Here is a 13,623-nt window from a genome sequence, read left to right on the forward strand (position 1 = left end):
GACAGGTTGAGATTCTCAACTGCCAGAAAAGGAGTTTATGATCTGTCCAGCAGTCATCGACAATTCTTGCGGTCCTTGTAATAAGGACATCTCTTTTATCACATTGCCTGGTAATGATACGTATAGTCAAGGATGTGCCAGTGCTTTGAGCAAGGATGCATCCAAGTGGTCTTGTAACGATTAGGCAGGTGGAACTATTAGTAATAAAGAGTTCATGTTCAGCACATAAACCAAGGAGCAGCAGACCATTGGCATTACAGTTGCGAAGTCCATGTTTTCCCATCACATAGCTCCATAATTGGTGATCTTTACCAACTCTGGCATTGAAATCGCCAAGTAGTAAGAGCTTGTCTCTTGGTGGTACTTCGGTGATGGTAGTGCTCAGAAGGTTGTAGAATTGGTCTTTAGCTTCTACATCAGCATCCAGGGTGGGAGCATGTGCAGAGATGAGGGCCATAGATTTAGCTCCAGAGAGTGGGATGCGGAGAGTCATAATTCTTTCGCAGACAGCGGTTGGAGTTAGCTGATAATCATTCACCAATATGGTCTTCACAGTGAATCCAACACCATGAATGCAGTGTCCTCCCTCGTCATTTCCCTTCCAGAAGATTGTGTAACCTGAGCTGAACTCTGTAAGTTTACCTTCACTGGACAGTCTGGTTTCACTCAAGGCAGCAATATCAATGTTCTTTCGTCCAAGCTCATGGGTGACAAGCGCTGTTCTTCTCTCAGGTCTGTTATTGTCTTTTGTATCAAGTAGGGTTCGAACATTCCAAGTTCCTATAATCAAAGTTTTGGTAATCTTTGTTTTTCGACCACATAAGGAGTGACCTTCTGGGTGCGGCCTCCCAGCCAGCTGAGGGAGTGACTACCGATGTTTAGCCCACATTTTCCAGGGCCTTCCCCATTCAGGGTGGGCAGCGGTGATCCTAAATAGGCCTACCCAAACACAGATGCAGGACCGAATTCCTGAGTAGCCACGGGATCTCATAAAGACTACTATCACACATCTACTGCCAACGTGCATGTCCGAACTAGAGGCTTCCAGTTTCAACCCCAAAACCTGCCTCCACCATCCTTATCCCATCGCCATTGGATTTGAGTTGAAGGGTGTGACAGCAGAAAAAAGTGCCACAAGCAGGATTTTGTTTAAGGTGGATCACAAATTGCAAGGAAGTGACCAATACACTATGATCTCGGAACTATACCCTACGGCACAAATTAAATGTGACTTGGAGATTTTAGTAGTATGACTGCAACGGACTGCCGCAGACTCGAAATAACATTGAGTTGCGCCTTTACAGAAAGTCCGTCTGGCATGACCTCATCCACCTCTGTGGCTGTTGAGACCCACAAATGGAGGTTCCTCCATCCGTTCTGCCATTGGGCCAAAAACAAAGATGATGGGCTCCAGTGTCATTTCCTACACTGAGGGGGACCATCACCCTACCCAAAGGGGTTCATCCGCCTGAAGCCGTTGGCCCCTATGGGGATTCAAATTTTTTACAGCCGCTCGACACTCGGTGCAACTGTGAGCTTGCATTATGGAGATAGTGGGTTCGAACCTCATTGTTGGCAGCCCTGAAGATGGCTTTTGGTGGTTTCCCATTTTCACAGCAGGTGTTTTGACATTAATAAGAAATTAAAATATTCATTTCTTATTAATGTGAATGTTTGTCAATACGAATCATGAAGAAGTTTATATCATGCGATACTTGGCTTTGAGACGCTGGATCCCCCTATGGGTGTGGGCGGTACAATAACACCCATGGTATCCCCTGCCTGTCATAAGAAGTGACTAAAAGGGGCTCCAGGGGCTCTTAACATGGGAACAAGCATTAAAGACCACAGGGCCCTTAGCTGAGTCCTGGCATTGCTTCCAAGTACTTGTGCTGGACTCTTCACTTTCATCTATCCTATCTGACCTGCCTTGGTCAACTCTTGTTCTTTTCCAACCCTGGCGGTATTAGGTATCGAGGCTTAGGGAGTCTTTCATTTTCACACGCTTCATGGCTGTTGTCTTTCTTTGGCTGATATCTTCATTTTTCGAAGTATCGGATCCCTTCCATATTTTCTCTCTGATTAGTGTTACGTAGAGGATGGTTGCCTAGTTGTACTTCCTCGTAAAACAATCACCACCACCACCACTGTGACACTGGATGTATGGTCTACTCTTGCAATTGGAATGAAAAGGAGTCAGTGGCCTACTTATTACCATAGTGGGGTAACCGGCCAGACATAAATAAAAATTAATTGCGACAAGGAAGTATGGTGTCACTATTGTCACACTGTGATCAGTAAAAGGATTCAACAGAGAAATGCATTCTACCAGAGTGTGAGAAACCTGGTGTGGAGGAAGGAACTATCATTGAAGTGGAAAAAGGTGATGTATAAGATGTATTACTACCCAATACAGATATATGCAGTGAAGACCTGGACACTGACTAAAAGACAGGAGAATAAAATTCAGGCCAGTGAATTGAAATTTTTAAGATGATAGGAAAGACAAAAAAAGGCAAGGTAAGAAATGAGGAAGTCAAGAAGGAAATTGGAGTGGAAAAGCTTTATGACAGAATGGAGAGGGATAAACATAGAAGGTTTGGACATGTTAAGAGGATGGAAGAGGGAAGGTTACTGAAGTAGATGATGGAGGGCAAGAACAACACCCATACTAAGGTGATTGAAAACTATAAGGAATAATATAATTAGAAGAAATGTGGATTGGAACAATGGTGGTTAGATAGAGGAAGGTGGAAAGGTACTAGAAACATCCATGCGGTTAGGAACGCACAACTGTGAGCTTGCATTTGGGAGATAATGGGTTCGAACCCCACTGTTGGCTGCTCTGAAGATGGTTTTCCATGGTTTCCCATTTTCACACTAGGCAAATGCTGGGGCTGTACCTTAATTAAGGCTACGGCCGCTTCCTTCCCACTTCTAGCCCTTTCCTATCCCATCATCGCCATAAGACCTATCTGTGTCGGTGCGACGTAAAGCAACTAGCAAAAAAAATATAAGAAATATAAGAGGCGTAGTTCAGAAGATAAAGATAGGTGCAACAGGATAAAGCAAATATACAGGAGAGAAATTAATTGGCAAAAGTTAGGGGCAATGAAAACTGTATTAGAAACTGGGCAGTTATATGTAAGGAAACAAACTGGAAGGTGAAGAAGGAACCAGTACCCATTGAACCAGATACCCTGAATAATTTCTTTGGGAACTTAGTGCAAAATATTGCCAATCCTGGTAATCAGTCTTTAGGCAGAGGCGAGGCTCAGCCTACAACTATGTCTACAATCATGGATATGTTAGGTAACCAGCAAGACCACTGACAGATTGAAGTGTACATGGGAAGTAGTTACACCAGGGATATTAATAAAATAGTTACAGAGAAAATTAATTCTAAAATAGAAGACTATTATGGTTTCTCTAACTCCCTTTTAAAAGAATTTATTGATTTAATGGTGCTCCCTCGAATTACACTCGTAAATTGGGTATTCAAGGGAGGGTTTTTTCCCAGACTGTCTGAAGGTTTCAGTCACAGTTCTAGTGTGTAAGAAAGGGGAGAGAAAGAGTCCAGATAGCTAAACAACCAATAGTGCTTGTACCGGTCTTATAAAAAATAATTTAATACTACATGAAAATGCAACTTTCAAACTACTCTGAGCATAGCAACCTAATGAATTTCAGGGCAGGGAAGTCAACCACTAAGCTGTAGAATGTGTTATTGCTGAAATAATAAATAAGTTTGCATCCCACTCAATTACTTGTGCCGCACATACTGACCTTAGGAAAGCTTTCGATACAGAATCACATGAGGACATGACATACAATTTCTAAATTTAAACACTATAGAGTTAAGGGTCTTGAGATATCATTAATTAAATCTTCCCTCACAAATAGAAGCCAAAAGGTAATTGTTGACAATCCGCACTTGTAGTTACTCCATGTAACAACAGGAGTAGTTCAAGGGTCAGTAATAGGCCCATTCATTTTTTTAATATATATTAATGTCTTTCATGGAAACTTGACAGGCAAGTTGGTACTCTAAGCAGATGATATTCTCACAACAGCAGGTAAAGAATTAGAAAATGTAGTTAATAAACATAGGGAGAGTGTTGCCATTGATGCTTTCATGGCCCGTACTTACAGGCATGATATAGGCTTTTGGGCTTATGCTGTGTCAAGAAAATAAGGTGAAATTCTTTACGTTTCGCAGAGAACTTTGCTCTGTATCATCACAAGAAAATCTCAACTGTCCACGAGGAAGGCTTCTCAAACAGAGGTTTGAATATCTAAATTCAAACCTCGAACGTTTAAATTCAAACCTCGTTGTTTGAGAAGCTTTTCTCGTGGACAGTTGAGATTTTTTCTGATGATGCAGAGCAAAGTTCTCTCCGAAATGTAAAGAATTTTACCTTATTTTCTTGATCATAGGGTATAAAGTTCATGGTTTTGATCTGTATTGAATTGTGATCACAATAATAATTATTAAATTAATGTCGTAATGGTCCACCTTTTCAATACTATAATATGCAATATTTTTTAATTACATTACTAAACCAGGGACTAGTTTTGGCCTGGGCTGGCCATCTTCAGCCTTAATGTAATACATCTAATAACTAAACAAATGTAAAAACACACAATTGACATTAAAATCTGGGATGAACTATGTGTAAAATTTGAAAAATAAATTAGGCTCTAAATTCTTAGCATCTGGAGTATGCTCATCATCTAGACTCTTTCTTGCATTAATATTCATAGAATTGTTAGTTCCATCACTGCTAATCATTACAATTTCAATTGCAAAATGGGAACTGGTAAATATTGATTGTGTAGTCAGATCATCAATCACCAAATCTACTTGAGTGGTGTTAGCAGTATGCAAGCCACTGGATGCCACTGTAAATAACCACCAGCTGACGCAGAACTGCTAGATGGTGTTTCTGCATCAACCAATGTAAATAAAATATAATGTTCCCGTAGTGTTTGTTAAAATCATGCTGAAATGCTGTTGGATATTGTCAGGACGGCACATGAAGGTGTGGTTAAAACTGACACATTCTTAATTTGTGGCTGGTGTAAATTCGCAGTTCGTTGCGGTGTCCATGACTCTTCTCTGAGTATAGACTTTCAGTGCATAATGGGCATGAGAGAAAACCTGCGTAATTACCTATTAAGGAAGTAGATACATCAGCATAATTCAAAAAGGGGAAGTGATGTAGACACTTTATGCATGTCAGACTAAAGAAAACTCAAACATATCAATAACTACTCAATGAAATCCTTTAAAAAGGCTTTTAAAAAACTGGCTAATGGTAAACAGCATTTACAGTATGCATAATGTGGCCATTTTTCTTGCACCACCCTACCAGGCTGAGTAGCTCACACAGTAGAGCACTGGCCTTCAGGTTCGATCCTGGTTCAGTCCGGTGGTATTTGAAGGTGCTCAAATACGTCAGCCTCGTGTTGGTAGATTTACCAACACATAAATGGTCTCCTGTGGGACAAAATTCCAGCACCTTGGTATGTGTAAAAACTGTAAAAGCAGTTAGTGGGACATAAAACCAATCTCCTTCTTCTGCCCATCCCCTATACAGCTTCTGTTCGTTTTCCAATTTTAACACCAGGAAAATGCTCAGTTAAGGTCACAGCCACTTCATTCCCACTCCTAGCCCTTTCCTATCTCATTGTCACCATAAAACCTATCTGTGTTGGTATGACGTAAAACCGATTGTAAAAAGTTTCTATTCGTCTAGGGAACCTCTGAAGCTGTCAATCACTGATCTATACTTTGTGCTTTAGGATCTCTTCCCGATTTAATCCAGACTGTTCAAGATCCTTTCTTACTTCTATGAACCATATATTGGTAACTTTGGGTTTAATGTCCAGTGTTTTAAAAATCTGTTTTGTCAACCTCTTCTCATCCATTATAAACAAATGTCCATAACATTTGAGTCTTCTTTTCTTTATTGACTCAATCAATGTTTGGCTTTCCTGATATAGTTCTCCTCTTCCTTGTAACCTATACTGGCCATCTATGATTTTTGGACCCATTATCTTGCAAAGGATCCTTCTCTCAAGTTTCTCAGCTTCTCTTAGTCCGACATTCCTGTCATTCAGAGGCATTCACTAGCATACAGACGCTTTGTTTTAATCACTGTGATTTAAGGTCTTATTTTAGCTGGCCTTGAGATGGCTTTTCTCTTGTATAAAGCATGTGTCATGCCCGACTTCTCTCACCTAGTGTAATTAGCTTCTCTCTTGCTAGTTTTCAGATAAACGATTTCCTCGAGATACTTGAAGCTGTCAACTCTTCCTATCTTACCATGCTCTGTCTTCAAGCGATGATGGGCTGTTTTGATGTTAGTCATGTATTTTGTTTTTTAAAGGAAATTTGGAGTCCTGCTTTAGTATATTTATTTGTTCTATATCTGTGTCAGTGTTTCTAGACAGGAAGGTCATCTATGATCTTGATGCCGTTTTTTTGATCCTCCAATGTATAGTTGATTGAGCAATCCTTTCTTTTCCAGTTCTTCTTCCTATTTGCAGATGACCTTCTCCAGAACATAGATTATTATTATTATTATTATTATTATTATTATTATTATTATTATTATTATTATTATTATTATTATTATTATTATTATTATTATTGAAATACAACATTCCTGGAGTGATTTACTTATTTACTTACTTATCCGGCGCTACAGTCCTTGGAGGACCTGGGCTTTGTCGATCACTTGTCTCCTCCAGTCGTCTCTCGAAGCAGCCAGCCTTCTCCAGTTCCATATTACTAGTCTTCTCAAGTCCGCCTCTACATCATTCCAGCGATCGTAATCTTGGTCATCCCACTGAGCGGCTTCCCTCAGGCTTGGTGACTAACACCTTCCTTGGCACTCGCTGTTCCTCCATTTGCTGCACATGTCCTAACCACCGTAATCTTCTAATCTTTATATCTGCAGTTAGTGACTGAATCTTATAGAGTTCATACAGCTCTTTGTTGGTCCTAATTCTCCAGCCACCTTTCTCGTATACTGCACCATATATCTTCCTCAACACTTTTCGTTCCCATGTATCCAAAGTATTTCTGATTTGCTGTGTAATTGTCCATGTTTCCGATCCATACATAATTACAGGTTTTATAAACGTTCTGACACTGTCAACTTCAGCTGCCTTGAGATGTTTGACGATCGCAACATGTTATGGAAACTATAATAGCATCTGTTGCCTGCCGCTATTCTTGCCTTAATCGTGGAGTGATTTAATGAACATAATTACTGTATTCAACTTGAAAATGGAATTGTCATTTATTATCATTACTTCTGCTTAGAAAATCAGAAATAGAATTTTGTTTCATCCATATTGTAAACATATTTTATGTCATACCCTGCAGTAACCTAGGAGAGGTATTTTTTCCAATCCTCACAAGTTGTATCATTTACCTCACCTGTCTCACTACTGATTGACCAAAAAACAATATTGATGCACTCATGGAATCTTTTGAACCAACTATTACTAGCAGTGAAATCTAAAATCCCAATTTTTTAAAGTGATTTTTAAAGCCTTTTCTTTTATTAGAGGCCCACTAATATTAATGTTCTTTGACCTAGCACTTCTAAATCATTCTACGAACAACGTGTTAATATCATAAAATTTTCCTACCTCTTCGTGTTCATGCAACGATTCACATTTGAATTCCAATCACCTAAAACATTGTTCTTCAATTTTAAAATCTAATTAATCTGAATTTTGCTGCATTTGAATTCTTCCACTAATTTTCATTCTGATAGTTCAGTTGCATGCATGCTTTCCTCTAACGATAATACACTTCTCATCTTACTGGAAATGTTTGTCAACTTCACACTATGCTAGAAAACTTGGAACTGTTAACACTGTGTCCCCTAGTTAATCACTTCACAGTGGTCAAAGTCTGTCATGCCACATCATCACCCTTTCTTCTTTTGTTAGACTTGCTGCCTCCTGCCTAGTCTCTCCTCAGAATTTCCTCAGCTGCATTCATACAGTATTAGTGGAGAGTGCGTACAGTACTTTACGAACAGTTAACAACATAGCCAGATTTAATTTGCACGTCAATGGAGACAATATACAGTAAATTTTAATTGAGTCATTTATAAATATGGACTTTTAAAAGGAGTAAAAAGTAAGAAAACAGTGGAGCATGGGTGGTTGGTGGGAGAAGTGATCGTTAAATAGGAGTAAAAGAATACATTGTTCCAATAGAGTTATAAATTGGTTCTTCAAAGAATTAGTCACTACGAGGGGTGGTCTGTTAATAGGAGTGGTCTTTCAGGTAGGTTTTACTGTTTTTGTTGTTGTTGTTGTTGTTATTATTATTGTTGTTGTTGTTATTATTATTATTATTATTATTATTATTATTATTATTATTATTATTATTATTATTATTATTATCATCATCCACAGGGACATATGAGCAGCCTTTATTATTTCCTTGTGGCAACCTGAAGCATGATGTCCTACCCAACAAACTGGCCAAGGGAGGAGTTCGACTTTCAATGGTGACTGTATACCAGACCAAGCCATGGGCACATTTAGAAGAAAATTTAACTGAAGCAACAACGCGTGGAACACAGGTTCCAGAGTTTCTGGTTTACTTCAGTCCTTCTGGTGTCAAGTCCACCGTGCCAGTTTTTGAGAAATTGCAGATTCCACTGAAACAGGTTAAGGTATGCTATATGTGCACTGTAATTCATATTTAGAACTAGCTTGTATCCATGGCTTCACCCGGGTTTATTAATTCACCCATTAAATGTTTTTAAACCATTTATTTAAAAGCAGAATAAAAAATGTATTAACACACATCATTTTTCACAAATTGCATGGAATACATTATTTTATTTTGAATAATATTGTTACTTTTAGTGCTTAAGATGCCAGGTTGGTGGATGGAACATAAATATTAAAACAATACAAAAGACCATATTATATAAAAAAACAAGTAATTTTTCCTTTAGAGCTTCTGGATAATCTACAGTAAATGTCCTTCCATTTGGAGCTAAGATGTATACAGTGTTTGCCGTTCCAACTCTTGAACAACCCATGTACAGTTGACGATGGGAGAAGCACAGTTTCCAAAGATCAAGTCCTACAACTACAAGCAATTGTCCTTGTGCTTTGTTGATGCACATAGCAAAACTCAAACAAAGGAGAACTGCAGGTATCTAAATTGAAATGGTATATCCAAAGGGATGATTTGAATCCGAGGAATGAATACTACTTCACCCACGGCATGTCCAGTCATGATAATGATTTCAATAATATTCGCCATCAGTTTCATGATTGAGACTCATGTTCCTGAATCACTGCCACAGTCGTCTGCTCCAAGATGTTCGAAGGTACTCTAGTGACTCCAAGCTCAAGCTGTTCAAAAGCTCTGTTGTTTAGTTGACAGCCTCATCTGTATTACCTGCCATTTCAATAGACTTGTAAATTTGTAGAATATTGGGTAATTTTTGTAAAAGTTGCTTATTGATGACTTTGACAGCTTCATTACTGTAACCGTAGGTTCGAGATAACGCGTGTACACAAATAATGAAATAATAATAATAAATGTTGACAAAAATGTGAATAAAGAAATAGTTGTAAATAATATAGACACTTAATAATATGAATAAGGAAATAGTAAAATGATGCAGTGGTAGTGAATTCACATTAAAACATGGAAACGTGACGAGTAACTTTTAAATACGCAAAATTAAATCAAATACAAGGGAACACTTGCAGGCCTAAAAATGACAACTAAGAGAGAAGAGTGGAAGGTGCTGGAATCCTATGAGGTCCATGGGAAGGTATGGCATTATGGGGGAGAAAAGACTTACAATAATCACCCTCCTGCACAACTATATTAAAAATAACAAACAAAAATTACAAGAAACAAAATTAAATCACAAAGCAGCTGATACTTAACGCTTTTGACAAACGGATACAATTACGAATCCAAAAACACAAATGAATGGATTGTTGATTTAAAAAAAACAGGTGAAAGACTTGAAATTACAAACAGCGAGAATCCAGGGCAAACTCAAACACGTTGAATTTAAAACTTTGAAAACGACGTTAAGCAAGAATATAACGAAACGCAAAGGAATTAAATTAAATCAAACAAAATCAGAAAACACTGAAATGGCAATAGAAATAGCACCTACCAATAAGGAGGTAGGGTCCCCAGAGGGGAAACCCTTGAGCACAACCCCACTCGAGGACGGTCAGATGGAATAGACCCGCCTAATTGCCTCCCGCACGCGAAGCGGCCTAAGGCCAGAAATTGACAAATCACAATCCACCAATGATAAACAAATTCCACTAGATTCCCTATTCTTTCGCCAATAGGAAATCTCGTTATTTTAGCAAATGGAATTACATGACCATATATGGTCATATTAGGATAGTTAGCAACTTCTCGAGAATTCCCATTGCGACACCTATTTCAACAGCAATAACCGCGCGTGCGGTATAGGATGTTTCAAACTAAAGCACCTTTACATTTTCATGAGATTACCACTTTGACATACAGAATTACAAAAAATAATTTTCAAATAATTCTTCAAGAAATTCTTCAAGTTAAAACATCCCAAGTGTCTTTTTTACATGTTTGCTGACATTAATGTAAATTATCAATTACATAAAATTTACATACAAAAAATCACTTTACAACAATTCTTATATCTTGCAGTGTTCATTTACAGTTCCATATTATCTTGGTTTACCTAAAAAAAAATATTACAATTTTTAAAATATTCCAGCAGAGTCCAGAGTTACAACAAAAAATGAAATCCTTCAGACACATTAAAAAAACTTTAAAATTTTATTTCCCATAGTTGTAGTTGTCCATCTCACCACATGACATTCTCCTCCTCCCAATGTCGAGCTCCGTTTGACGAAATTTTTTTAAAAAAATAACAAATTTAAATGAAATTAAAGGGAGGCTTAAACGGAGATCTGAAGATTCTCGCAATGCCACAATTGCACCACACCACACCACAAATTTTTATCTTCTTTCTCTTTAGGAACGTCTCTACAGGCAAAAACAAGTAGAACGTTGGTATCGCTGCCAAACGAAGGCATGGACCGTGGTCGACGACAATGTCTCCATCCATATTACAGTCCCACCATTGCTCTCTTACAGCCACAGCACAGCCCAATAGGTGCATTGCAGGCTCCAGACAGATACCCCAGGTTGAACAGAGTCCATGATATTGCAGTCACTGGAACATAAACAGACGCAGCAGAAACTAGGAACTGAAGAAATAAGGCCACTGGCCTGAACTATTAAAGACTTAAATTTGAGTTTCAAGTTTTTTTTTTTTTTTTTTTTTTTTTGTAACCTTAGGGAGGTTCCCTCTCATAGTTCTGGGATACACCAGCCCTCTTGGTAAGTGCTATTTCAGAATTTAGGACAATTTAAAAAACTAAAAGGAAATCTGTCAGAGTTTACCCTAGTACCAAAAACATTACAAAATCCCTAACTATGCCCATTAATAAAATTCTAATTTTACCCAAAATACATTATATTCCAGTATATCTAATATAGTCACAAATGACCATACTCATTACAACAAAGGCAATCCTAAATTAAATTATTAACTATAAAGTCCAAAATATTGCCGTGCAGCTTATTAACTACAATTTTGCTTACAACAAAATAAATTCCTAATAACTATTAAATTAAGTTACCTTGTGCATTCTTAATCACCCAACGTTAAGAAAAGAACCAAACCAAATAAAAGGAAGAATTTAGAATGTTGCAAGGAAACTCAAAACAAGGAAATAAATACTTAATTACGTTAGCTTGCAACCATTTTCAATGAATTGAGGTTAGTAAGTCACTATTCATTTACCATGTCATGTACTCGTAAAATTTTTAAGGCGCAATTAAGCCAGGAATACCAAATCGAAAGCACATTACTTTACCAACAGGACCTCAAAAATGAAAAACGAAAGCGATGCAAGAGTGCACATACAGAAATCCAACTCACTGATATAAGAAATAAAAAGGTACAAGCACAACCTTCATACCAGAGATTACCAGATAACCGCACGACACACAAGACTACCAAGCCCAAGTGCATCTGTCCTCCGACATACACAACATCCACAAAACACACAACATACAAGTGCGACGATCCCTGAATCAGCATAACCAACGAATGGTAAAAGGCACGGACGACCTCATACTGACTCCATCTCACATCACAAGAACACAGTACACACCCAAAACACCCGTGCGATGACACATCAAGAAGTACCCACAATAGAAAAGGACAGTACATGACCTCAAGTACACTTGAGCTTATCACACGACAATGAGACTCTTAGGGCCAATATCGTACTCCCAGGAGAGTAATGGCCTCTCAGCACCTTAAGCCCTAAGTCTCAGTACATACATATATGCCTACCCAAGGCACCCAAGACAGACTCACAATTATTTACAAAATGGTAGGACTGCTATGGCATGGCTACCCAAATTTTGAACCATACTCAATCTAGAGAATCCGATACTTCTGCAAACTGAGTACATAAATTTTGAAGACACGAAACCGGTAATGCAAGAAATTTTACCATCGAGGAAATCAAACAAGACAAAAAAAGCAGGAAAATTAACTGACTGGCGTAGCTAAATCGCGATACTTTCAAAATTTCACTAGTGACAAATTTAAAATAACAGAAATGAAAATCCTGACAACCTGCAGACCTACTATGAATTTAACAATTTATAGCTCAGCAAAAGGACACCGAAATGAACATTTGCAGAAAATCTTCCTAGTAATCATTCTACAATCACAAGGGACATCATTTTCCATCTAGGCACCTAATACTGGGCCAAAAGATCACAGAAGAATCCCATATCAGATACACTAGATTTCAAACATGTCACGAGCACAAGTGCAGATCCGTAACTCGTCAAAATTGCCCAAAATGGGCCTCAGCCTAGCTGGTCTATGAATATGGTGAGCATGTTTCACCCTAAAAGACTATCACAGTCAAAGTAGTACCCTTCCTAGGAAGTATAGGAACACAGGGGTAAATAAATATACGTGGCAAGAGAACAGGCACTTACACAATGGAAAAGCACGAGACAAACTAGGAAACTTTCGAATTTAGCAGCTGGCTGGAAACTGTCCCCAAATAGTCCCATACCTACTCAGAAACGAACCCAAACATAGCAATAGGCCAAAAACACCACCACATGACTGGAAATTTAAGTACATGCTGAGTTAAAATACGACACCAAAATAATTTTAAAAGATCTCACATGTAGAATCATACCAAATGTAACACACCAGGGGACAAAAAACAAAATTTAGAAAATAATTTACTGAAACACGAGATTTACAAACAGAAAAACACTTGAAGAAATAGACAAACATTTACGAACTTTAACCTCAAAATTATTGCCGAAAATTTACCAAAACAGAACTTTCAGAAACTTAATACGAGATCATGCTAATAGTAACCAAAACACAATGATCCATCTGACAATTCACACTACAATACACGTGGCCTGGAAGAAACACAAGATTACGACACAAGTAAATTTATTAGATGGAAAATGCGCGCGCAGACTCGAGGTATAGGTCAGTA

General features: G+C 38.1%; 1 protein-coding gene across 1 annotated transcript in view; it reads left to right on the top strand.

Annotated features, from left to right (window-relative positions):
- LOC136866322 (uroporphyrinogen-III synthase) overlaps positions 1-13,623 on the top strand; it is a 76,174-nt gene that overhangs the window by 49,683 nt on the left and 12,868 nt on the right. The window contains exon 3 of the mRNA XM_067143173.2: positions 8,446-8,708. Coding sequence (XP_066999274.2) covers positions 8,446-8,708 — 263 coding nt within the window. The remainder of the gene's footprint in view (positions 1-8,445; positions 8,709-13,623) is intronic.

Source organism: Anabrus simplex, chromosome 3, assembly GCF_040414725.1.
Source record: "Anabrus simplex isolate iqAnaSimp1 chromosome 3, ASM4041472v1, whole genome shotgun sequence".
Taxonomy (NCBI): domain Eukaryota; kingdom Metazoa; phylum Arthropoda; class Insecta; order Orthoptera; family Tettigoniidae; genus Anabrus; species Anabrus simplex.